The following is a 27,102-nucleotide window of genomic DNA, read 5'->3' on the forward strand; positions in this document are numbered from 1 at the left end:
TTTTTTGTCACCTTGTTTAGGAATTGGTGGCAGCCTCCACTGTTGAGCTTGTGCTAGCAGGTAGGGGTGATGGTGAAGATGTTCCTCCTTCTGTTAGTTTCCCTTCTGAAGACACCACGACATCACGGGGCCAAATTTGTGCCTCCTTGTAGTGCTTTCCGTTGTCTGACTTTGGACTGGATACTTCGTTCTGAGCTTTGGGGCCTCGGTTCGAAAATGGGAGCCATACTCACTAGTCACAGGTGACATCTAGTCTCCGGACTAGTAAAACACATGTGAGTTTAAAATTTGTCTGAGGGACCTAAAAGAAATTTCAGTTTTAGATAAAGCAATCTATGTAGCTCTAATAAGGACTAATACAATATTATAATATCCTCTTACAGTTTGGCTTAGAGAAAATCCAAATGAGCTAGTTAACTTTGGAGTAACTAATTTTGGTATATCTTGATGTCTCCAATACCTTGTTTAAAAAAAACAACAACTTGCAGATACAAGTGGCAAATGATGTGGCAGAGAGGCCATAGATGAGGAAACTTGGATTTTACGCCTCCATCTACAGTCTTCATATTTAAAATCTTATGACTAATGACAAAGAAGTCTGAAACTTCTGAAACACGCCTGTCGTGGGAAGACATGTTAAGCCTTCCCATTTATTTTAGTACATAATATTTTTTTCATAAAGTAACCGTGTCTGTATCCCTGTCCACGGGGTATCTATGGCTGTGACTGGGTGTTGTGAGGAGGCTGCCTTCATCCCTGCCCTGCGAGTGTGTTCCCCGTTCTTGCTCATCGCCTGTCCCCGCGCAGATCAGAATGAGCTTAGTAAGGGCAGTGCTGCTTTACTAGAGTCCTCGGCAAACGTGGTCCCCTTGTTTAAGCATTACAAATGACAGTACACGTATCTTTGGGGTTGTTCGTATCAACATTGCTTTATATGGACATGGAAGTTCAGGATTTGGTTGCATTCTGGATTGAAAAAGATCCTATTCATTTATCAGAAAGGTGTGGGGACCCTAAAAGTCCATTCGTGTGGTTGCTCTAGAATGATTGGAAAACATAAAAGAACAACATGAACTACAAAATTATACACATATTTTAAAAAATGGTAAATGGAAATTAGATCTTTCTTGGCAGGGTAGTAGGTGGGAGAGGTTTTCATCATTATTCATCCCATTTTGTAGCAACAGTATCTAATCAGATCTCACATGCTGTTGGTGGTAAGCTACAGCCCAATTTTCCGTGATACTAAAGTATCAAAAATGGGGTGGGAGAGTGGGTGCAGTGGTAAGTACAGCCTCTCTGCACCCTGGGCCTCTGGAGAACATTATTCCCTATAGAGGAGAGGTCAGCAGGTGCCGGGGCCGTGTTAGCCCTTGTCAGTTTTATTTATAATGAATTAAGTTTTGATTTTTAAAAAATAAATCGGCATTTACATTAAGATGACCTTGCAGCATGTGTCCGGAATGTTCTAGAGAGGCCTGGTAATTCAGACGCAGGCTATGAGAATGTAATAGCCTAATTTAGAATTAGGGAAAGTTCATGTTTGAAACTAAAATAATGAGACATAACCTAGCCTTTCATCTGAAATATTCCCAAGATGTATCTCTTCTGTTTTCAAAGCTCCCTCATGTTGAATTATAAAATCTGTATCGCTAAAACTGTTTTGAGTGTCAACTGTGTGTAAAGACCTGCAGAGAATTAATAGGAATAAAATTTGCCACAAATTCGAAGAGATCTTTTAGTGACTATTCAAATTATCTGGGAAGCTCTCTTTATTTGTTTTTCATAGTTCCTTGGCTCAGTTCATAGCTTAACCCTGTTTATTTGTGTTCTGTGATCAGTAAAGATAGAAAGTAATTTATAATTATCTGGGGGAAAGACTAAATCTGACTGCATCTCTGTGTAGCTGACTCCTTTTTAAATGAGTATGAACGTGACTCTAGTATAGGATCTGGTGACAGAGCCCGTAGAAGCTCAGATATTCCTTCCCTTGCTACCTAGATTGACAGTGGCCTTGTGCAGTGTAAATGAAGGTGCGCCTGGAACAATAACCAAGTAGTAAGACCAGGGAGTGAGGGAAATGTGGATTATCTGGGGCCAGAATAATATGGTTCCTGGCCTGGTCTTAAGGGCCAGGGAGACTTGAGGTACAGCTGCAGGCAGCGCTTGAGACACTTTGCATTTTAGACTTTCTGGTCTGCAGTTGGAAACAGAACAGACACATCTGAAAGGCATTATTTGGATGACGAATGCAGGAGCTTCTGATCTTACCTTTTGCAGTTGATGTTAAATCACTTTGCAGTAGAAGGTTTAGCTCTGACTCCTCCCTCGGCTGCATAGCCTGTGCCTTTCCAGAGGATAACATTCATACAATCAACATAGAAGAAAGTGCATTTGCCATTATTCACATACCCCAGCATGGCTGTTGCATCTATTACTAGGCTGCTTTCATGTTAAATTTTTCATTATTATGACATTTCAGTTTGGCATTTTAAAATTTCTTCTCTGCCCCTTTTCATCTGTTATGTTTCAGTGACTCAGATATCCCACATCAGAATTGTGTTAGACATGAGGGAGGAAAAAATGGAAACAACTCTACTCACTGTCCCCAAGGGTGTCACAGATTAGGACAGAGAGGACAGCTCTGCCAGAGAGGGCACTAGTCTGGCTAGTCAGGAGACTTCTTTACTCCTTTGTCAATAGTACATGAAGCAGAACCCTGCCTCTGGAAGAGCAGGATCCTGCTGATCCTCCAGTGCGGCAGGCTAGGCTCCCAAAGTTCTGTGAGACAGTCGGGTGGTACGTGCTCTGTGCGTTCCTAGGGCTGTGCTCAGATCCTTAGATTAAAAGGATTCTCCTGATTATCTCCCCTCAGAGAACAGAATTGTCATTTAGAGATCACTAACTGGTGGGGGGATAGCCATCTGCTATGTACAAAGGGCCGAAGAGGTCTCTGTGAATTGAATTAGGAGCCTCCTCCCCCACCAGGACTGCGTACTGATTGAGAAAGAGGGAGACTGTGGGCTTACAGAGGGAATTGTTTCAAATGGGTGGCTGTGCAGGACTGTTTGCTGGCATTTGAACTTCCTGGTAAATAATTTGCAATTACCTTGGTTTATTGTTATCCTTTTAATCTCAACTATTTTGTAGAAATGCCATTAGAAGTGCTAAGATTTTGCTCGATTGCTCCGTATCTAGGTAGGGTACGTTTTCTTATTTTTTTTTTTAAGAAAGGTGAATTTCAAGGCAGGATGTAAAACCCAATGTAGGTCGTTTGGATCTCTTGAATTGTTTATGTCCATTTGTTTTCAGACAGAATTTGCAACAATAAAATTTATTTACACAACACACACGTGGACTACCATAGTCATTCAGGTTTAAGTTAACATCTGCCACAAATGTCGGTCCAAACACACCATATTGACTGCAAACATATCTCGGTAGAAAATTTAATTCAAGGTGTGTGATTATAATTTTAATTTTCCATTTGTAAATCAGGTGATGCTCCCCTCTTTCCTTTTCCCCAGAATCACAAACAAGTCAGCTAAGGGGTATAGCTGAGGGGGAAGAGGAGGATGAAGGGCAAGAAGGAATCAAGTAACTTGAAGCACTCAAAGTTTCAGCTTTGATTCATTTTTGGTTGAAACACAGTATAAGTGTTATGTTTGGTTCCTCCTGCTCTAAAATAGCACTGTTAATTTTTTCATTTGGTGAATTTTCACACAAGTGCTAATCACACGTTTCTATAAATTATATTAATTTAACTGATTTCCCTAAATGTTGTTCTGCAGTGTGTAGCACGGATGTTCTCTGATTCTTGGCTCTCTAAGCTTGTTGCAGTTGGAAACAGAGCAGACACATCTGAGAGGCATTATTTGGGTGACGGAGGCTGGAGCTCGCAGTCTCACCTTTCGCTCAGGCTCCTAAATCACCACTGTCTTTCCCCCTTTGTCTACAGTGTGGGTCCTGCCTCCTCCATCTTTGACGTTGTCCCTGGGTTGGCGTTTTGGAGAGAGCACAGTCATCACACAAGTATACATTAAAGGGAGAGTAAATGTAGACAATCCTATTTAATGTTCAATCATTTGGTTTACAGGAGGGTGAGTCCTTCAATTTAAAAGGCAAAGGAGATTGCTGTGGGCTATCATGTGTTCTTTCTTGTCCCTAAAAAGGAGTACTCATATTTATGAAAAATAACTTTTTTTGTTTACAGAGTATGATTTCATCCATTGTAAATAGCACATATTATGCCAACGTGTCAGCAACCAAGTGCCAGGAGTTTGGGCGATGGTATAAGAAGTACAAGAAGATTAAAGGTAAACTTTTTATATTTAAAACCTGTTTTTGATTTCTTAGGCCAATGAATTGCTGATGCTCTGGAATTTATATTAACATTAGGTATAATTTTTAAATAAAGTTTTATATAATTTTTATAAAGATGAGACTCTTAATATTTCCATCGAGATCCAAACTGGCTTCCTTAAAACTAGGATTGTATTAGAACTAAAAGTAAAATTCTTAGTGTAATATATGAAGTTTATGTTTTCACAGGACATCTTTGTGAAGGTCAAGATCTTTCAAAATATTTTGAAATGGTTTATTTCCAATAGGCATGTTTATTTAAAAATCTAATCAATAAATTATTTCTACTAATATATTAATGGAAGTTTAAAAGCAGTCATTCTAGGTTAGATCAACACTTAAGTGTAAATTACGCATCAGAAGCACTGCTGTGGTACCAGGAACCCTTTGGTCGGGAAGGAGTTCTGACGTTGTGTTTATTTGGAGACATCCTAGAGCAGCAGTTGAAGCCAAGGGCCTCTGCCCTCAGGCAGACTTGTGTTCAGCCTTGGTCTTTTATTTGCTAGCTGTGTGAGCAGCGGGAACAAGTTATTCACTTCACCAAGACTCAGTCTCCTCATCTGAAAAGTGAAAAAATAAAAGCAGCGAAGTCGCTGGCTACTGTGAAGACTAAATCAATTACTATCAGCACAAAGCAATCTCTTAACTAAGGGCTATCGTACTATAACCCTAATGAATAGTTAGTAGTTGTGCTAGTAGTAATGCTTTATACAGGGCCCAGCGCCAATAACACCCCCTTTTTGTTACAGAATCTTTTATTACAAAATCATAAGCGTGTAACATAACAATATTACACTCAAGCACACCATGTAACATTTTAGGTGAAACATTCAAATTAAACCTATAAATGATTATACCCACATTATTACCCTACCAACCACACTCAAGCAGGCATTACTTCTGCCTGACCCTATATATGAAATTATGTCTGGTCCTGAATATACAATTCCCTTATATAATAAATGTCATGCTATTTAGACCATCCATCCCTTTAAATGTATTTGTGATGTATTGCTTTTGCAAATATGTCAATGTTGGAAAAATCATGTTGCTCTCACCCCAGTTCAGATGTTGTTTTATTCAAACGTGACCGGCACCCGAGGTGATTTGGGGAATTTGGGGCAACATAATAGGTTGATGTTTGAGGGTCTTCCAGTCCAAATTTTGCACGATTTTGTCATCATCCATCACGTTTTATTATAGGTTCTCATAGCCTTGCTGTCAATTCACTGCCCCCATCTGGGGCTAAATGACATTTATGGTGGGTAGGTAAAAGTAAAGGATGGATTTATTTGTTTTACTACCTGCAGGTTTCCTCTCGGGAGACAGAGTGTGGAAGTAATGCTTGTTGGTTGTTGAGGATTTAGGAGCTTGTTTACAAGGTTACCTTTTGAGGAAATGAGCTTCACATGCAGTGTTGGCACACTTCTGATTACAAAGGAGTGAGAGCATTTTATGCTAAATACACAATTTATAAGGAGAGTCGTGATGTTGAACTACCCAGGAGAAATTAAATTTACTAAAAGTTGAGTTAAGATCTATTTCTTTATAACATATTCTAAAATTCTTAGGACCCTTTAGATTCTGGTCTGAGCACTTAAGACTGTTATTAGTATTAACTCTTATACAGGATACAGTTTATAGTGCCTTCACATTATAAGACATGATTATGTAGTTCAGAAGGATTTCTTTTCTCTAAGTGTTATCTCCAAGTTTTCCTTTTAAAATAAGATTGTTAACGTGCTTGAACATACCCTCTTTGGCTAAAAATCAAAGAATCATGCAGCTTCAAGGTCATTTGTTAAATCCCATTCACTTGCTGTTTAAGAGAAAGGAAGAGAGTGTCCTCTTTTAATAGTCTGGAGTATAATTCCAGATTTAGAAAGACTGGAAACCCTTCACTCTAGTGTTTTCTGAATTGCCACTACAGAATGTGTGTGTGTGTGCATGTTCACACACATATTAACACTTACAATTTCCACTTTTCTCCTTTCTTTCTTAGAAATCCAATTCTTCAAGTTGTTTTTTTCCCTCAGGATAGTAAATGCACAGTTAAATCTTCAAGTGCCGTGAAAGCCGACTAAGACCTTGATTTCATCAGGAGGTCAAGGATCCACACACCTGAAGAGGCTGCCAGACACTGTGTACACATGCTATTCAAAGAGACGAAGCTAGTCATTCTTGTTGAAAAGTGTGTGTGTGCGTGTGTGTGTGTCAGTGGGAAGAGAAAAGGGAAGGTTAAGGTATGTGTGAAGTAAACACAAGCTGCCGTAAAACAGTTCAAGTGGTGTTGATTCATCAGCCAAGGGAGTGGGAGGAAAAACAAAGAATTCATGGCAGGTATAATGGTGCACAGAAAATAAACACCCAGAGAAGAGTGTTTTATTAACTTTCGACCCCTAGAGAAAAGGAAGTGTTGGACCTACACAGGCACGTTTCATTTGATAGAAGCTTTATGCTATGACTAGATGTTGCTGCGGGAGTTTCTATCTAGTAGAATCCATTTCTCACGAGAAAGAAATGATTCTGTTTGTAAGATTTGTTTGTGTCCATACGTTTTCAGACTGGGAAAAAAAGGGGGAAATTAGTAGTAGCAAAACCAGAATTCAACCTTAGGGCTTTTTCCTGAGAGCTCAGGAGCCAGAGGTCCATGTCCCTCCTCCGGGTTTTCCTCCCTCAATCCCTCCCACCTCCCTTTCAGCCCGAAGTTACCTGTTTACATGTACTATGGCTGACAGTCAGTGGAGAAGAAAATCTCTAACTAACTTACTGATGTTCCAAACTAAATGCAGGCTACATTGTTAAATATGTTTCCTATTATCTGCTAATGTCTGTTTTAATAAAACAGTGGGAACTAAATAGTTGCTTCTTAATCAAAACCATGATTCCCTAAACATAAGCTGTGTGATTCTGTTACAAATTGCTGCATATAGATCTTCTAGGTCAAAATTTTTTCTCTTCTCATAGAAATAAATAAACAGTAAAATAATTATATACTTTGAAAGATCAAAGTAAATATGACTAAAACCTGGCAAAAATAAAAGTCTACTGGAAGGATTAAAAAAAAAGATCATATTGCAAATTCTATAGTTAATGCTTAAATAAATATGAGAAAAATGAACGATCAATAATTTGATATCATTAAAAACAGATGTAAAAACTGTATACAAGTGGAATTGTCTAAATTTTGAAGTAAACATTTTAATGTGCATTTTTTGAATTTGTTGTTCTTAAAGCTAAACTATTTACACTTTTCTTTAAAAAGTCCTAGGTTGGTTTGGCTTAGCATGTTAACTTTATTTTCCCCAGATCACAGAAAAGCACATTCTGTTTATCTTTTTTCTTTAATTTCAAAGACAATCACAGTTCACACAGACATATTTGAGTTAACATTAGTGTTAATTCAGGGTAGACAGGGAGACAGAATTTGTGTGCTCTGTTTTGGAGGTCCAGAACCAGGAACCTGCATCCCATGAGTTTTTGATATTGAAGCAAATGAAGTGAGTGGATGAAGTAGTGGGTTGCTTCAGACAGCATGGTTTTTTTTATCACTGTTCATCCGATATTATAATTTCTTCTGGCCTACATTTTGTGATGTAGAGCTCATAAACTCCAAAGTATAAGAAAAAAATGTACATTTTGTGTGAAAGCAAAAAAAAAAAACCTCCAACCCAACAATATTAATAGCTGTTTAATGTATAGCAGTTTTAGTCTTGGATACAAAATAATCCACAAGGGCCTGAAAATGTTTGTGCCATTACAACACTCTTTTGAAGAATTTTTGGGATTATGTAGGATTTACCTTGTCCATTTTTCTTTCATGAGTTCTGTACATTTTGATATAGCAGTTATTTTTTTAACATAATTCTTCTTTTGCATGAATTATTTTTAGACAACAGCTTTCCACACCATTTTTATGAAGGTAAGGAGAGTTATGCACGCCATACTAACAGGAATTATACTCTTATGGCAACCTACTTTTGCACGGGATTTTGTAAGAATATGATAGTGCTTTAACAAAAAGGGCTCATATGTTTTAAATATTTCTTAATTAAAAATTAATAAATTAAAAGAAAATAATTTTATATCTAAAGTGTTTCTCATCTGGCAAAATGAACTTCTGTCTTGGTCAGGTCAATCACAAGTATTTAATATGTCCCAAGAATTAAGGGGTTGTTGAAGGTTCACATAAATACTAGTGGATATTATGAAATTATTTGTGTCATAAAATAATACCACTAGAAAGAATGGGCCTAACTAAACCTCATAGTTTTGACCCCAAAGCAAAATTATTCCCATCACTTTCTTTTTCTCAATCATTGCTCAAGAACCCCCTGATTGCTAGTTGTCTTAATTTTATTTGTTTATTTGAGCTTATTTTGCACAATATTAAAAAGCTGGGAGAAATGAGGATTTTTAAAATCAGTGTTACTTCCCCAAGCCTGGTTTATTCTAGTAATCAGTATTTTATCTGACCCTGTCTGATCTAGTCTTGCAAGATCAAACGTCCAGGCCAGCAAGCAGACAGTAAACAAAGCCCGTGAAGGGTTTCAGTAAACACAAAGATTAGATGTTGAATGAAAATTAAACTCCTTGAACTAGTCCTCTGTACTAAAGTGGTTAAGTGGGTTGTGATTAAAAGAAATAAGTAATTATGATCATTATAGCTGAAATGATATAATGTTACCACATTTAAAGCACCTCTTGTACCCCAAAATGATTGTGTCATTTACGAAGTGGTGCCTCGGAGTTGAATAGAGAAATCAGTGTCCTCTGACCTGGTTCCATGAGGCAGCCCTTGCTTTGCCGTGGTGCTATCGGTGGTCAGGACAATGCCTTTAATCAACTGCCGCTACTTCTGCCTCTGCTGTTGTGTAGCTCTGATGAGGTAAAAGTAACTTACTTTTGTCTACCTGATTCTTCTGAGTTACGAAAGCAATTTGCTCTCAGCTTTGGATCTAAGTCAAGGTGTTTGGCAAGGAAGTTTGTCTGTCCCCTCTTCATATTGTACCTTGCTTAAAGGAATGCCATCATCAAATCCTTGAACTTTATACAAATATTGGATTCCTGGAAATACAAAGATCATTTTCACAACCAACTGCTTTTTATCTTCCTGGTTTTCCAGTATTGGGAAGAACCTTGTACATATTCACTGTGACAGTCTCTGATGAATACTGGTGCTCGTTCATCCATCGCCTCACCCTACCTGGCCTTCCGATTAGAAGCTAACAAGTAGCGCCAGCAAGTGGAAGAACGGTGCTTGGAGAACTCCTTGAACCCTAAGCTCAGACGTGGGCTAATTCCTTACTTGGATGTTTTTAAAAATTTGACTCTATTGTTTTAAACATTTTATTTATTTATTTTTAGAGAGAGTGGAAGGGAGTGAGAAAGAGGGAGAGAGAAAGAGAGGGAGAGAACCATCAGTGTGTGAGAGATACAGCCCTCCGTTGCCTCTTGTATGCCGCCTAACCAGGGGACTGAGCACGAGACCCAGGCATGTGCCCTGACCGGGGATTGAACAGGCAGCCTTTCACTTTGCAGGATGACACCCAACCCACTGAGCCACAGTGGTTACAGCCCTATTTGTATCTTAAGAAGCCAATTCCAGCTGTACCGGTAGCTGCTTCTCTAGTGTGAAAATGTTCATTCATAAGTGTTTAAAGAAGTAAAAACAGTTGTTTGTCAACAATGTAGTTTGTAGATTAAAAGAAACAAACTTGCTATCTGCTCATTTATACATGTCAAATACATGTATACATATGTTAAATACACGTATATGTATAAATACATGTTGTTTAAAAGGGATAGAAAAGGGAAAAGGATCTGCTTTTCTAACTCCCTTTTCTTCCCCATCTGTCCATCCATCCATCCATCCATCCATCTATCCATCCATCTATCTATCTACCCATTTATCTATCCATCCATCTGATATACTTCCTATTTGAAAGAAGTATAAGACACAGGTCCTGGTTTCAAAAAGTCTATAGTCTATGTAAAATAACTTATAATATAACACACATTTTGCCATTTAAACATAAATTTGAGCATCTGCTTTATATACCTGGCAGTAAATTTTCCTTGCAAGAAAATTAGTCACAATTAAATAACTAATTTTAATTAAATGTTTAGTGAGTGCCTCTACTACAGGCTGCATTCAGTGTTAGAAGCAGTGAGATGCATTCAGTAACACATAAGATGTGGTTCTTAACTCTACTTGTGTTGCCCTCAGCCTAGCAGGGGATGCAGCCCTGTAAGTATGTCTGGCAAGTAGATGGTATTGCTATAAGCTGGTGGAATGGTAGCACAGAGAAAGGTTCACAAATTTTACTTGTTCAGTGTCAAGTTTGTAGGCAAGGCAGCAATCTGAGGAGAAATAACACATGGGGAGGCAGGTGGGCGGGAGAAGGGGCAGTATGTACACACTGGAGGAAGTAGGAGAAATAAAATTCACTGCAGTAACATGTAGAAGTAAAGACACTGAGGGAGATGAGACGTGGCTTTCGGTGGAAGTAGTGAGAAAGAGTGAAGTGACCAGTCAATATGTATGTGGGAAAGAGAAAGAGAAATCAGAGTAGAATCCAGGCGCTTTGAGCTTAAGTGACTCTTGGTTTTGACAGAAATAGGACAATGTATATTTAGAGTAAGTTGCTGATAACTTCAGTGATAATTGGTGAACTACGTGGAGATATTCCTCAGGCTGTTCAGAATGTGGAGCCAGCTGGCCAAAAGATGGGACTAGAGAATAGATTTTGGAGCCAGTTATTTGGATATGATAGTTAAAATGATACCAAAGGAGCCTTTCAAAAGGGGAGAGTGAGACCAGGAGGGAATTAGAAGCTTCGAGAGGAAAAGGAGCATGATTTAAGAAGACATGATTAGGAAGGAAGTGGAGCTTCTGGAAATGGAAGCCAAGAGAAAATGGGTTACCAGTGGAGAAATGGTGGTGGTGGTGCCAGGAAGCGGACAAGGAGAAGAGGTAATTGGGAGTTCTTAGTATTGGCAAAAAAGAGACTATAATGACTTGGAGGGAGCTATTTGCCAGGAGTGCGAGAACAAAAGTAACGTACGCATCCAAGAAGGGAAGGAGGCAAAGAAATGATAGCAGATATTGGCTTAGGAAATGATATAAAGCAGCTAGCTGCAGCACTAGGGTTAAGTAGAACACGCACTTTCCCCCTCCCCCTTTGTACCCCAATACTCAGGAGAGGGAGGATGGATTCAGTGGGAGCTAGGACCTCTGATGATGAGGAGGGATGATTAGTTAGAGTTCATGATCTAGGAGGGGATGGGGTCTGAGGCACAAATGATACTTTGCCTTTGAAAGTAAAAGAACCTGGAGGAAAGGAGATGGATAAGGAGCCAGATTTTGAAGATGGAGTGAGGGGTAAAGAAAGAGGTAGCTTGTGCCATATGGTGGGGTTTGGTGCGTAGGCGATATGATGACCTGGCAGGGAAAGAGAGAATGGCTGGGATTGGGCCTTGGTAGAGGAGAACACCTGAAGCAGTGCTGGATCAATGGCGTTTGGGAAACAATGAGAGAGAAGTAGGGTGGTGAACTGATGTGACATAGTTACGGATTTATAGTGGTGCAAGTCTCCTTTATTCTTAGCATTTAATCCCAGTGTGCTTTAGATTTCTCATGGTTTCATACTTCCATTTGTCCTGCCCAGAAACAAGATTAAAAACTCAAAAACAAAGATAGATCTGGAGGTGACTGACACAGAATGTACAGAATTGTGAAATGAGAGGTTTTTGTCCGTAGACTAGGAAATGTCTAGCTTATTTAAAATCCAGTATGATTGTGGTGATGTCCTCTAGTTTGGGGTGAATCAAATGGTTAAAATCAAAGAATTCTCTTAGTTTCCTGATTAATTATTTAATTTGCTTAATTAAGTAAAAATTTATATTTATTTTTTCAGATGATTTATTAAGTTAAAAGCTGAAAAGCACTGACATTTGCAAGGTGCTTGAAGCTCTTAAATACAAGTGCTGTGCAAGATGCCAGCACTAACATGACAATTGCCTATGATAGACAGTTTAGCTAGCCGTTTGCCCGACTGAGGGTAGGCCTTCATTTAATTTTTGCAAGAAGGTGAGATTATCTGAGCTGGGAGTCTTAAACTCCCCAGGGAATAGACCTGACTCATACGGAATACCAGGCAGGCTGTGCGTTCTAACAATGGGCCTTTCAGGCTGTCAGCTTTCTAAGTTCCATGCTCCATAGTAGTTTTGATTCCGGAGTAAGCCTCTAACAGACCCACTGTTCCATGGAGGAACATCTGGTGACTCATTTGTTGTGTGAGTTCCTCAGCGCTGTGTGAGTATAGGACCTTGAACATTGTAGGTACTTAGTGAATAATAATAGAATTAAATGATATAGGTGAACTTATTTGCACATATATGAACTTAGAACAGTTTTATTTTTGCACATATTATATTGTGACTAATCTTATTTACTATCTGATTTCTCAATTGGGAGAAAAAAGAAAATACTAGGTTGTTTAAATCATTTTACAAATGTCCTTAGCAAATTAGTAATTGTTTAGAATCATTCTCTTTTTCTACTAATTAGTTATTGAGCTAAAGATTTAGCAATAGTCAGTTCCACTGAAAGACATAGTAACACCTTTATTGAGTAAAAATTAGGGACCATTTGTGTCTAAGAAAAATATCCCTTTGAGGTTTTTCCCTCTAGTTTATTATTTTCCTTAAGAAATGATCTGAGAAATTTAAGTTCTATAAAATTACAGAAAAAAAGAATGAATCATGAGTTGATTGTTTCCTTGATTAGTTTTTCTTCAATAGGTTGAACCAAAGAATTGATACACACAGAGAATGCCAAATGTCAAAAAGTAGAACACTCTTGAACAATAATGCTGAGTTTCTAAAGTGTTTTCTCTATCATGTGTGAATTCACCTTTGAAATGATAGTTTCAGATTGAAATAAAGAATAAAATAAAGATGATATTAGATATAAGTAGCTTTAACTTATACAGAAAGTTATGGGAATACTTGAAATGATCAGTGATTATTCAAACTATGATAAAGCATTGTATGAAACCAAAAGGGACAATAGCGTTCTGATGCAGCACCAGTAATGGTGGACAATGCTCACTTTTTCCATGGAACATAATGGGGTTCTATGAGCTTTTATTGCCCCCAAACAGAGGTGTCCAGATTCAAGTCGCTTTATGGTAGACATATATGTTTTTGTGGATCTTAATATGGTGGAAAAAGGAAGTTGATAATAAGGGGAACATACACCTAAGACCAGTCATTCAGTATTATCACAGTGCTGGCTGGTGCCTTTCACTTACGGGGCTGGAAGCATTTTCCTTCCAAACCTTGTTTTATTAGGAGTTAACAAGTTGGCTCTGAATATCTTGCTTGAGGCAGAGACTTTGCAATCAAGTTCTCAACCTAGAGACAGATTCTCTTTAACAAATGTAGAGGAAAAAATCTTTAGGTTTTGTAGTCCTAAAAGACTTAACTTTTTTCTTTTTGCTTTTGCCCTTCAGCCCTTTCAGAAGCCTAATATTTTCTTTAATTATATTTAGTGAACTCTTCTGGCAATAGTTTTTCCCCCCAATGGTGTAGGATTTATATGTGTTATATGTGGGATATTAGCTTTAGCTCTTAAAATCACATCTGTCTTTGTGTTAACAGAAAATGGTTTTTATATAACAAATTGACTATACCCACACTTATGGAAGAGGGGAGAGTAAATCAGGAGCATTTTCTGTGTTTGGGCATATTCACTATTGGCAGGTGGGATGCTACTCCGGGTTTTCAGGGGAATTAGTGTTTTATTTACATTTAAAGAGAATCTAACTCTTAAGTACTTCAGGTGAATAGTAGGGTTGTTTAACATTAATGTTGTAGTCCAGTTCAGAGAGAGGAGTCAACAAAATGTCAGGTAGAACCACATGAAATCATCATTTTTTCAGGTCAAAATTGTTGCGCATCACCAATTTCATGCACTTCGATCATATGTGAATTTATTGTGATTGCCTAAGATTCTCAGGTTATTACCATTTTATGTGAGTGTAAATGCACACTTTATTTCTTGTTGGTTACCTAGTTCAAAGAAGCACTTCATATTTACAGAGTTTATAAAGAATACTTGCTGAAGTTCCACGTTGTGTGTGATTCATGTCTTTCATTGGTAAGGTGGGAATCCATGTTGATGACACTCATTCTGGGACACAGCTTTTTTGGCCACAAGAAAAACAGAAGAAAGGGAAATTCCTGAAAAGACATGTGATCAATGTGAATTTGTACTGACTGGAATGAATTGGTAATATACGACGAGATAGGAATCAAAAGGAGCTATGTTTCATTATCAGATAGAAAAGCAATTTAAACCAGAGGTAGATGCTACATCTACATATTCTAAACAGTTAAATTGTTTGAAACAAATCTAGGTGAGTTTTTTTCTTAAAGCTAATATTTTTCTTTTTTTTTTTAAAGATTTTATTTATTTATTTATCTTTAGAGGGGAAGGAGAGAGGGAGAGAAACATCAATGTATGGTTGCCTTTTGTGTGTCCCCTGCTGGGAGTTGGCCTGCAGGGAACCTACCTGCAACCCAGGCATGTGCCCTGACAGGGAATCGAACCGTGATCCTCTAGTTTGCGGGCCCGCGCTCAATCCACTGAGCTACACCAGCCAGGGCCAAAGCTAATATTTTTCAATACTGTATCTCTCAGGGCTGACATCATTCCTTGCACATAATAGTTGGTTAATAAATATTTATCATCTAAATTAAAACAATAAATAAATATGCATGACCTTATTTTATTGATTAGCTAATTTAATTTTTGAGGAATCAGCGATTTCATCACTTTTTTGACCAGCTTTTTCAGTCTGTCACCTCAGGAAGGTCTACAAGGTGTTAGTGGAGGCATGAGGCTGAGTAGAATGCAGGATTTATCTTTGGGAAGCTGATTAGTCCTGACTCAAACTCTAAAATTAATAATAGGTTTAGGTTAAGAGAATGCAAGACATAGGTTTGCATTCTCTTTCTTCCTTTAACAGGTTTGTAACATTACTTTTTCTGAACTTCTTCTGCAATAAAGTGGGCATTATAATATCTGTCGTACAATTGTTGCTAGCATTAACTGACAATAATGTACAAAGGATTTAGCTCCGTGCCTCAGCTACTATATATGTGATAGGGCCTGATGGTCCCTGCCAACATGCTTTAAAAGAGGTGCATTAGCATGATGTGAAAATTTGAGCACTTATAATAAAAACATTTTTCTCTAAAGGAAACCATTAAAAAGTACTTGTGAAACATTTAGGCACTAAGAACTTCACTTAGAGGTATGCAGAGAAAGAAAAATAGAAAGTAGTTTTCACAGTCCATGTGGTTTGTTTATTATGCTTATGAGGCTAGAGTCAGCCCTGATCTTTTTAAATATTTCTAAATATTTATCTACGTTTGGATAGCTATTTGACCTTAAACAACTTATCTAACTTCACTGGTATTAGACATAATCACTGTTTAAAATCGAACACCATGGTTTTGGGGTTATGGGTGGGGAAGTAGAGAACTTGGGCTGAAGGTTTGGAAATCCAAGGCAATGGTATGTTCATATGTCTTTTCTCTGTGCTCAAAGGTTTGAGTACCCATTTGAAAGTATCAATTTCATTGGCATTTTTTTCTACCAAGAATACCAAAGGCAAGCCTATGTGTTACCTTTGTAGAATCACTTGCAGAGAACTTTCTGAGGCTGAAAGAGTCACAGAGGAATTCACCATCCTTTAAAAAAAGTTTTAGCTGATATTCTTCCATCCAAGGTTTTAGGAGATGTTTGGGGGGAGTACTAGAGTTTTCTAGCACTCATTCATGCTTATCTGTTTGCATTTAGTTTTTTAATGGTTTAAGGAAAATCCATAGGCCAAAAAGTCTACAAATTTCTCAATGCAAAACCTTTTACCCAGTTCATTATTTTTCAGTCATTATAACCATGGGCAAACCCCAGGGGTTATTTCACAAAAGCAACTGTGTTAAAGTTTGCGTTGAAACACTAGGTTCTTAGTTCTGGAAAAATTATCAGTCTTTTACACAGTATTGATAGACGATAAACTTGGAACATCAATCTTCCAGCTACCGCGGTTGCCACTATAAATACTAATGTTCTTGTTGCTGAGTGGAGTTTCACTAACAGAGATGTCTTAGGAGAGTCATAACTTTTAGCCAGAGTCAAACAGCAGAAATAATTATTCTGAGAAAGACAATTGTTTTGAAAATCCTAGCAGCAGTACATTTTAAGATGCTATTAAGTATCGTAAGTAACCTGGAAGATTGATTTAAAACCAATTTATAGGTAATTCTCCTCATTTTACAGGTAATCTCAAAATCACCCAGCTAGTTACAACTCAGGCCTTAAAAATCCCAGTGTTCTTCTTTCCACCTATCCTATGCCACCCAGCTCTGATTGGCAGGCACCTGTTCCAATCAGATGCTTCTCCTTTTGCTGCTCACAAATACTCAGCTGTACGTACCCTTTGGGGCACTGAGTCACTGGAGAATATACTTTGAGTATGGAAATTTTACTGTGTTTACTTTAATAACATCTTTACAGACATGATATAAATAATGACATTTAACTGAGAGAAGCACGAAAGTGAAAAGGAAAAAATAGTGTTGTTTGTTTGTTTGTTTTGTTTTTGCTTTTTTAAGTTGGGACATTTTGGTCCCTTCTTATTCTCTGGAAAATAAAAACAAGCCAGTAAGTATTTGCATTTTATTTTTTATTTATTTTAAGAGGTTTTATTTATTTATTTTTAGAGAGAGGGAGAGAAACATCAATGTGTGGTCGCCTCTCCTGTGGCCCCCCCACACTGTGGGACCTGGCCCTGAAACCCAGGCATGTGCCCTGACTGGAAATTGAACCAGCGACCCTTTGGTTCACAGACCAGCACTCATGCCACTGAGCCACACTAGCCAGGGTAGCATTTGCTTTTTAAAAATACTGTAGGAAACTTTCTTTTCTTCTTTGGTTGATGTAAATGTAGTATGTATACATACTATGTATACAATGTATACAAGTGTACCTCAGAGATACTGCAGGTTTGGTTCCACACCACTACAATAAAGCAAGTATCACAAACAAGAAGTCACCTAAATTTTTTTGGTTATCTAATGTATATAAAAGTTATGTTTACACTATACTGTAGTTTATTAAGTATGCAATAATATTATATCTCAAAAAGCAATATATGTATCTTTAAAAAATAACTTTATTTCTAAAAATTGCTACCCATCATCTGAGCCTTCAGCAAGTTGTGATCTTTTTGCTGGTGGAGGATCTTGCCTTAATATTGATGACTACTGATTGATCCCAGATCAATGCAATAATAGAACAATGAAAATAGAATATAATGATGAAAATATAGTGGGTCATTGAAAATATGATAGTAATGAAAAAGCTTGAAATGTTGTGAGAATGACCAAAATGTGATACGAAGTGAGACATGCTGTGGGAAAGCGGCACTGAGAGACTTGCTTATCACGGGGTTGCCACAAACCTTTAGTTTGTAAAGAATGCAGTATGGTGAAGTGCAATAAAATGAGGTATGCCTGTACATTTAAAGCATATTTTATTTCTTGAATTTTCCCTATTTTGTATTCATAGTAATTTTGGAAACTTAAAGCTGTTATTTGTATAGCATTCCTGTAAATTTAATTGCAAGGACTATGAGATTATGTCATTTTATTTTCCATCTCTTCTTCGGCCTCCTAATTTATAGGTCAGAATATAAACTATTAAGCCTCATTTGGAGAAATGGAATAGCAACATATTCCTGCATGTGCCAAGAAGCATGTAATTCTATACTGATAATGAATTCTTTTAAATTGTAGGGATTTGTTTTTAAGCTTGATATGATGTAATATGGCATAGTTACTTGAAGCAAAAGAAAAGATTGCAATTCTTTGGATGACCTTTAGGAAATAGCGGGCATTGGCCAGAATGTCCTGATCAGGAAATTTTGAAAGGAGAAGCCTTCTCTGTTAATCATAATTATACAGATATTTTCCTGATATTTACAAAAGCACTTTAACAAAGATCTTTCACTTAGATACCGATTATATAAACTTTACTCTTAGAACTTTAAGATAATAATAAGCATCCAGTCTAATCTCAAAAGACAGGAAGTAAAAGCGAAGGTAATACAGACATTGATGCTCAAACTTTAATTGTTGGAATCTCAGCGCACAGAAGAGATTCTGATTCAGGGCCCATGAATTCATATTTCTAACAGGCTTCCAGGTGACTTGGAAATTAATGGTTAAGGGACAATATTTTGAGTATCTCTGAAATAGCAGAGACCTGAAATGTACAGTTTATATTCATTCATCTCTACCTACACATGCACCAGGATGAATCTAATAGTAATGGTAAACAGTGCATAGTGCCCAGTATTGTTCTAAGTGTCACCAAATGTTAACTCATTTAATCTGCACAATAACCCTTCAGGGAAGGCACAATTATTAACTCACAAAAAGTGTATGAGGAAATTAAGTAACCTGCCCAAGGTTACACATCCACCAAGTGTTAGAACTGAGATTTAAATCCTAGCAGTCTAGTTTAGGAGTCTCTGCTTAGAATCATTATATCATACATCTTTCCCAACAGATGAAAAGATATTTACCCAAAATTTTAATTAAAAAATTTACGGAAAAAGTGTCAGATAGGCGTATAAGACAAGATTTGTGTGTGTGTGTGTGTGTGTGTGTGTGTGTGTATCAGGGATTTGCAATAATTTAAAAAGTACTTGGCTTCCTGGATGTACCATAAAATTAAAATAAAATGAGATTTTTGAATCAAATATCTTCTAATTATAATGCAGATAAATCTCTTTGGAAGAGTGCAACCTTCTGGGGTGGGAACAAGCTACCATAGCCAGCAACCATGGGCATTGAATCGCTAATGGTCAGGGGATGCTTTTGGCTGGAACATCAACTGTGAAGTTGGGAAGGCTGTGGGATTCTAATACAGGGCTATAGAGGCCTCTTCTACTCTGGAGTTGAATGGAATCCCAGAAGCTCAAAGGGTAGTGAGATTCTGGTTTCTCATTCCCTGCGGTTTTCACTGACTTGCAGAAGGCTCAAAGGAATCAGTAAGATCCTCCTGGAACTTACTGATCCAGTGAGTGTCTCAGAAACCAGAGCAGATTCCAGATCTGTATTGTGTGCCCAAAGGTGAGAAAGCTACAGAAAGCCTCTCAGCTACTGGGAGTGTGTCAGCCCCACTTGTTTCTTTAGTTCTTCAGTCCACGTCCTGTGTGGGGACTTGCACGTGGAGGTGGGGGCAGCATTCCTTCCCGGGCACTTTCCACTCTACGGGTCACCTTCAGGACGTCAACAGTAGTAGTAGAATCAAATTCACGGGGACTTCAGTTGTATCTCTAATATAAAGCCCTGGAAGCGGTGTGTTTCTAATGTCTGTTTAGTTAGAAAGCATTTTGGCTTCATTGAGAATATTTTCTGTTGTGAATGTGAACATTGTTTCCATCATCAGAAGCAGCACTGCCTTTTATTCTTCACTTTCAATATTTCTGATCCATGGCTGGATATTGCAGAGATAAGATGGTGCTTCAGAGCCAAGGTGTTGTCTTTGGACTTGATTTAGTTTAAGACAAGCTTAACATGATGTTTTTCTCTCAGAGTGAGAAAAGCAAAACACAAAATCAGGCACTTCTGTTACATCTGCATTTTATTCCTTGTGTTTACTTCGAAATAATTTAAAAAGAAAAAGGGAAGAAGGCAGAGAAAGAGGGAGGGAAAAAAAGAACGAAGGAAGGGAGGGAGATTAGAAAGAAAGAAAAAGAAATAGAAATAATGAATACCCAAATTCAGTTTGTGATGTTCCTCTGACTCTTTTTTAAGCATTTGTATTTCACCTGCTATGACTTAAGAGGCTAAATATTATTCTGATATTTTTGTGGGAGTTGCAGCAGAAAAAATTGAAAAAAATTTAAAAATTTGGTAAAATCTGTGCAAATCATTACTGAAATCATGCATTGCTTTGGTCAGTGGAAATGCACCCTGTTGATGAGCATTTGATTTTTAGCCACTGGTGATGGTGGGATCATGATTCTTCCTCCCCTTTGTTCTTTACTGTAAAGAACTTGGCTTTTATTGGTAGAGTGTCAGGAAAGACATTGACAAAGATTCATTGCTTAACCAAACTTTAGAGAAACTCCTGAACCTTCTCCTAGGCCCATCTGTATACTTCCTTGTAAATTCCAGTTTCATTAAGCACCCTGCCAAGTCAGTTTAACCAGAACCCCCTATAACCTTGATACCTGATCATCTTTGATATCTCATCTTCCATTGTCCCCCAGGTGATGTCAGATTCCTCTGGCCTATCTTCAGCAAAGAATCCTGTTAGGTTGGTTTAGCCAGGATCCCTCTTACATTTGATACGTCCTCTTAAGTAATTTTCCATGCATTGACCCCCAACCCTACTCCTTCGCTGTAAATTCCCATTTGCCCATGCTGTTTTTGGAGTTGGGCCCAAACTCCCTTCACACCGCAGTCCTATTGTAGTGCCCCCTCTTGCAGTGGTCTGTTGCAGTGGTCCTGGTATAAGGACTGGCTTACCATCTTTGACACATGTTGCTGATTTTTTTCCTTTAGCAACATAGGGGGTGTCTTCAGTCTAATAGGCAAAAATTTAAGACTGCCTGTCGATGGGCAGCATCTGGTTTTCAGAAATGTTTTCATTGGCTTTTATTGTGTTTTGAAAATGGAATTAGTTGCCAACACTTAAAAATTAGGAGCTAACGTGTAAAAATCCAACTTTTATTTTCCTAAAAAAATCTGAAGAAATGACAATACGAGGAAGACAAAAGCTGGCTGATGCAAGTTAGGGGCTGCTCCCTTTGGACTGAACAGTCTTTCCCTTGCTCTGCTCAGTGCCCCGCAGCAGGCTTCTTTGGTTGTTCTCTACCTGAGTGTGTAGGCATTTGTGCCTGCAGTTCCTTCGCTGCATTTTACTAAGTGGTTAGTACTTCATGGTGTTACCACATGTTTCTAAAGATATTTCTACAGTCATTGTTCTTAACTCTATGAACTTAGAAGGATCTGGGAACTCGTAAGAAAAGGAAGAATTATTATGTACAATATAATCTTAAAGGAATATGGATTGACATTATTCTGCTTTGTATTACACGAGTTCATACAGGCTTCATGGAACTCTGATATTTGTGCTTAATTGTGTGCATGGCTATGACTAGATCTGTGAATGGAGTGTTTTTTTATTGATGGTATCATTTAGCTATATCTCAGGAAAGTAACTTACTCAAATGTAATTAAGTCATTGAAAAAGGAAAATGTCAAAATTTTGGAAAATTAATTTTTAGTCAAAGAATGCATGCTATGAGAGAATGGTCTGTGCATTTTAGGTAGAAAAAGAAACAAATAAAAGTTTTGCTAAAGTACCTGAAACATAATTTAATATTTGAATTTGTCTTTACTTTGCCTGAATTAAAAAGCAGATAAAAAAGTAAAAGTGAATAAAATGTCTATCTGGGGCCAAATGTTTCTGCTTATAGAGTATGACTTGACTCTAGAAGCCGTCTGCAGTCTCTGCCTCTTTTCTCAGTAAGGAAATTATACTAGTAAATTTAGTTTTATGAAAACTGTGTCAGCCTGCCTTATTTGAAGGCTCTTAACTATTTGCTTGGTTTGATTTTTAAGATTGTATACCTAAAAGTTTAATTAATACAATGACTGAAAAATATTTGCCTTTAGAGGATAAAATTCAAATGATTTGTTCACCTTGAACCTCATGAAGGAAAGGTGAATACAAACTAAATGAATTACACTGAAGGATTAAGTTAAAAACTGAACACTTAAAGAAGTTTGATGTAAACTTTTGACTTATGGGGTTGATGGGAAAGTGAGGGTAACATTCAGGTTTTTTAAAGCAGAAAAAAATACTGTGTATATCTGAATATAATGTGAACCCAAGATTATCTATTTTCTGAGGTTTTGAATATATAAAAGATATAAAGGATATCTATACTTTAGATATGTAGATAAAGTGGTCAAATGTTTACTTACATTTGTACGTATTAATTTACCTCTTCATATGCATTTTAAAATCATATACTATATAAAATATTAATTTAGAAATACTGCTTTTCCCCACCCTTACAGTTCATTAACTAATTACTCAAAAGTCTACACATGTGATCTGTGACTAGTTTCTTCAGCCAAAGTAAAGACAAACTCATCGCTGTTTGACTCATCTCACTCAGTTTTCTACCAAACATTACTGCCTAAATTATATGGAGACTCAGCACTTTTTGGATTCAGATATGGTTCTGTCACTGTAAACCATATGCCGAGCTACAGGCACCATTCATTTTGTGTACAAAAATTAATAATGTACCATTAATAATGATACAAAAATAGAGGGACATTTAAAAAACTTTTTCTATAGGTGAATACTTTTGATCTCCAGCGTTTAACTACCCAAAAGAGTCTTTTTAAAAAGGTTATCTTACTTGAACAACAATTAAAATAAAATAAAAAAAGAAGCAGTTTGTTCAAAACCAAAAAAAATGGTTAATAGGCTTTGCATAATCATATCCAGCGTTTGGAATTTTAGGAAATAATTATTGAATCTGTTTGGAATTTTTGTTTAAAAAACAGATTTTGTAGATTACATCTACAAGCATTCAAAACTAGTAATGATGGAGGTTTCTTAGCTTATTGTATTTTCTCCAAATAAACCTTTGTTTTACATAACAAAGTAATGCAGAGATATAGATAAGGATTTGACTATGAGGTGACTCACTCTTTGTTGAGAAACATCCTTGGGGGAAGAAAAAAATCTGCCTCGTGTTTGAACACGTGTGATACTGTCTTTTTCTTCTCCCTTTCAAGGTTATCCCTTAAATTTTTACTAAAGTGCAAGAGAATGTAAAATGTAGATAACCTGGAAAGGGGAAGCATCATACTGAGTGGCAGGTCAAGGTGATGGTATTAATTTTGTGAGCTTTACTATCCTACTGTATGTTATAATCATTAAAATATTAACTTATTAAGGAAATATTCCTATGGCAAAGGTAGCAAGTGAGTAGATAAAAAAGATACACTATGTGTTAGGCATTATCTGTTACTGTTTCTGTGTTGTATAATGGTAGTTATGTGGATTTTCATTAGGAGGTTGTAGTTAATTCAGCAGGAGATATTGTCCTCATCATTTCCTGATGACCATGAACTTTACCATTAATCACAAACTAAAGAAGGTGATAATAGCTGTTGCATTTATAACAAAAGATGATAGAGATGATAGAGCTTGGAAATATAAGAGAATATAGAATTTGTTATGGTTAGTGGTTTGTGTCTTGGCTATTCACTAAAATGCCTGCTTTTAAGAATGTAAGAAAATTCAAATGACAAATATTATTACTTCCATATCACCTATAAAAATCTATTATTCTAATATTTTGCAAGAAAGCATAACTTATTTTTACTTTGGGGCTTCCAGTTTTGTCTAAAAAAGTCTATGTCATTAATTTGCCAAAAATGTGATAAAACAGCACATAGATTAGCAATGAATTATACCATGAACATAATGATAATTATCACTTTTATCTCTTAACAGTGGAAAGAGTGGAACGAGAAAACCTTTCAGACTATTGTGTTCTGGGCCAGCGTCCAATGCATTTGCCAAATATGAATCAGCTGGCATCCTTGGGGAAAACCAACGAACAGTCTCCTCATAGCCAAATCCACCACAGTACACCAATTCGAAACCAAGTGCCCGCATTACAGCCCATCATGAGCCCTGGTCTTCTTTCTCCTCAGCTTAGTCCACAGCTTGTCAGGCAACAAATAGCCATGGCCCATCTGATAAACCAACAGATTGCTGTTAGCCGGCTCCTGGCCCACCAGCATCCTCAAGCCATCAACCAGCAGTTCTTGAACCATCCACCCATTCCCAGAGCAGTTAAGCCAGAGCCAACCAACTCTTCTGTGGAAGTCTCTCCAGATATCTACCAGCAAGTCAGAGATGAGCTGAAGAGGGCCAGTGTGTCCCAAGCTGTCTTTGCAAGAGTGGCATTCAACCGCACACAGGTACCATTAGCATTGAATATGAACATTAACTGGTGGTTAACGCCATCCATGCTGTTGCAAACTGTGAAAGTTTCTTCTTCTTCTTTTTTCACTGTTGCATAGTATTCCATTGTGTAAATGTGGGCTTGGGGTCAGAAGAGGGAGAAAAAGTAGGGACAATTGTAATAGCAAAAACAATAAAAAAGAAATAAAAAAAGAATAATGTTAGGGATGGAATTGTGACACATTTTTGTTTTATCTCTTAAAAAGTTTTTATGGATCTCAGAGCATATATAATTAGATTAGTTAATAATGCTTAGTTTATAAACTATTACTGCCATTGATCCATGCATAGCTATAACTAATTAATCAATTTCAGCAACCTAATGAACATGTCTGAACTCACCAACTGAGGACCCAAAATGTTACCAGTGTCTTGGGTTTATGTGCTCCTCTCCTCCCTCATGTTTGTCACCTGCTTGTTTCTCAGATGTAACCCTGACCTTGAACTTTGTGGTAGTCATTATCTTGTTTTTTAAAAAGTAGTTTTAAAACTATTCATGCATGCCCAATCTATTATTACTTAGTTTTTGAACTTCATAAAGACTGATCATTATGTGATATAATTTCTGTAATATATAAACACTTCAAAATATACAAGTTAGATTTAAGATATTAATAAAGTTATAATAGTTTATTCATATTTTGAATGTTTTAGGGGAATTATATGCCAATACAATACTAAATGTTAGGAAGATAAACTATTTATTTATGTATGTCTTATTTTATTGAGAAGTCACTTATACGTAAGAGATTCTTTTCTGTCACTGGTTCTTAGACTTAAGTGCACATCAGCATTACCTGGAAGGCTGTGAAAACACAGTTCGCTGGGCCTCATCCTAGTTTCTGATTCAACAGGTCTGGGGGTTGGACCCAGAAATTTGCATTTGTAATAAAGTCCCAGGTGATACTGGAACAACTGGTCTGGGGGTCATACTTTGAGAACCACTGATCTAGCACTTATTTGAGTAACAAAAAAGTAAAAGTGCTAATTTCAAGGAGTTAAGGACCTTACAGTGAAACAAAAAATGAACCCAAGTAACTGAAATAAAATGTGAAGTGTGGCGAACAGTATAGGAGAATGTCAGCAGTTGTAGTAGGTGTTCATGAGAAGCTGGGGGTAAGGAATACTACAGTAGAATGAATATGGTAAGTCTTTAAGAGGACAGTGGTTTTAAGTGGAGCCACCTACTAAGTGCAAGGCAGGAATCTAAGCTCTGTGCAAGTGAAAATAAAAAAGATCGTGGGCCAACACACGTGTAAACAACTGAATTGAGTGTTACGTTGCTGGGGAGTTAGACCTTGAAGGATAAATAAAATTTAACAGACAAAGGATGTAGAAAGAAGGATATTTTAGATTAAAAGAATTCATGGAAAAAGTGTTGAGTTTAAAATATGGGAATAGTGGGTAGTTGATAGCAAAGCTAGGTAACTAGAACTTTGATCTGGAGGGAACAGATCAAAAAAGGTCTTTGGGCCATGCTAAGAACTTTGAACTTCAGTAGGCACTGGAAAGCATTGAAAATTTAATACAGGAATATGCTATGGTCCAATAACCAGAATTGGATTTTAGGAAGATTTCTCTTCCCCTCATGATAGCAAGAGGGTAGGACTATCATTTGCAAGGCTGCCATAAGTGTCCCACTGAAATGAGTAGAAGTTTTGAACCAGGCTGACAGCAATGGTGCAGTCAAGAAGCATTGTGAAAGGCCAGGTGGCTGAAAAGTGCAACCACTTGGATAGGTGACGAGGGAAGGAGGTAACGTAATGCCAAGGTGTGAGCCTGGTGATTGAGAATAATGCTTTAGTGGGAGAGTCAAGGAGGATATTGATAGAGATGGTGGGGGCAAAGTTAAAGTGATTATTTTGGATTGGGCTATTTTGAATTTCAGGTGCAGGCAGATTTCTTAAAGTGCAAATGTGTAGCAGTCATTGAAAATAGGAGTTTGGTGCTAAGAAGAGTGAGTGGTCAGGGACAGAGAAAGAGATTTGAAATTTATTTACAGAGCCTGGGATTTAAAGAGTCGGGGAAATGAGGGGACAAAACTGTCACCACTATGCCCACTAGGCAGAGACTGGAGAAGTGCAGGGAGAGATGGGGCCAGGTGGAGATGGAAGGATGGGGACCTGCTGGAGAGATAGATAGAAGACATGAGTAGCGTTTCCAGGAGGCTGGTTTAGCTGTGGAAACCTAAGGAGTCTGGAGGGAGAAGCTTGAACCCATGCCGTGAAATTTGGTGATTGGTTGGTAGAGATCTTTGCAAACTTGAGAGTATAATTTCATTAGAGTGGTGAAGGCAGGAGCCAGAATTCACGACTTAAGGAGTGATTAACTGTCGAGGATACAGAAGCAGGGGCAAATTAGTGTTTCCCAAATGTGGTGCTGAAAGGGAGGCCACGGGTGGGTTGAAAGTTTGAGTGGGATAGGAGTCAGTTTGAGATAGAAGGGTTTGAGCCGGGCCTCAGCTGAAGCCGACGGCATGCACAAGTGACAGAACTGACCACGGCGGTTTGGTACCGGGCTTCAGCAGTGCGGGGACTCCGGGAGTGGCAGCAGTAGGGTTGTTTGAGGTTTAGGGCTGACAGATTGAGTGTGGC

At 37.6% G+C, this 27,102-nt stretch overlaps 1 protein-coding gene across 1 annotated transcript in view; it reads left to right on the forward strand.

Moving 5' to 3' along the window:
• Positions 1-27,102, forward strand: part of SATB2 (SATB homeobox 2) — a 176,287-nt gene that overhangs the window by 78,459 nt on the left and 70,726 nt on the right. Inside the window, exons 6-7 of the mRNA XM_037043686.1 lie at positions 4,214-4,316; positions 23,993-24,465. Of these exons, the coding sequence (XP_036899581.1) occupies positions 4,214-4,316; positions 23,993-24,465 (576 nt within the window). The remainder of the gene's footprint in view (positions 1-4,213; positions 4,317-23,992; positions 24,466-27,102) is intronic.

This window comes from Sturnira hondurensis, unplaced genomic scaffold (assembly GCF_014824575.4).
Source record: "Sturnira hondurensis isolate 20B ecotype Veracruz unplaced genomic scaffold, ASM1482457v3 Scaffold0004136, whole genome shotgun sequence".
Taxonomy (NCBI): domain Eukaryota; kingdom Metazoa; phylum Chordata; class Mammalia; order Chiroptera; family Phyllostomidae; genus Sturnira; species Sturnira hondurensis.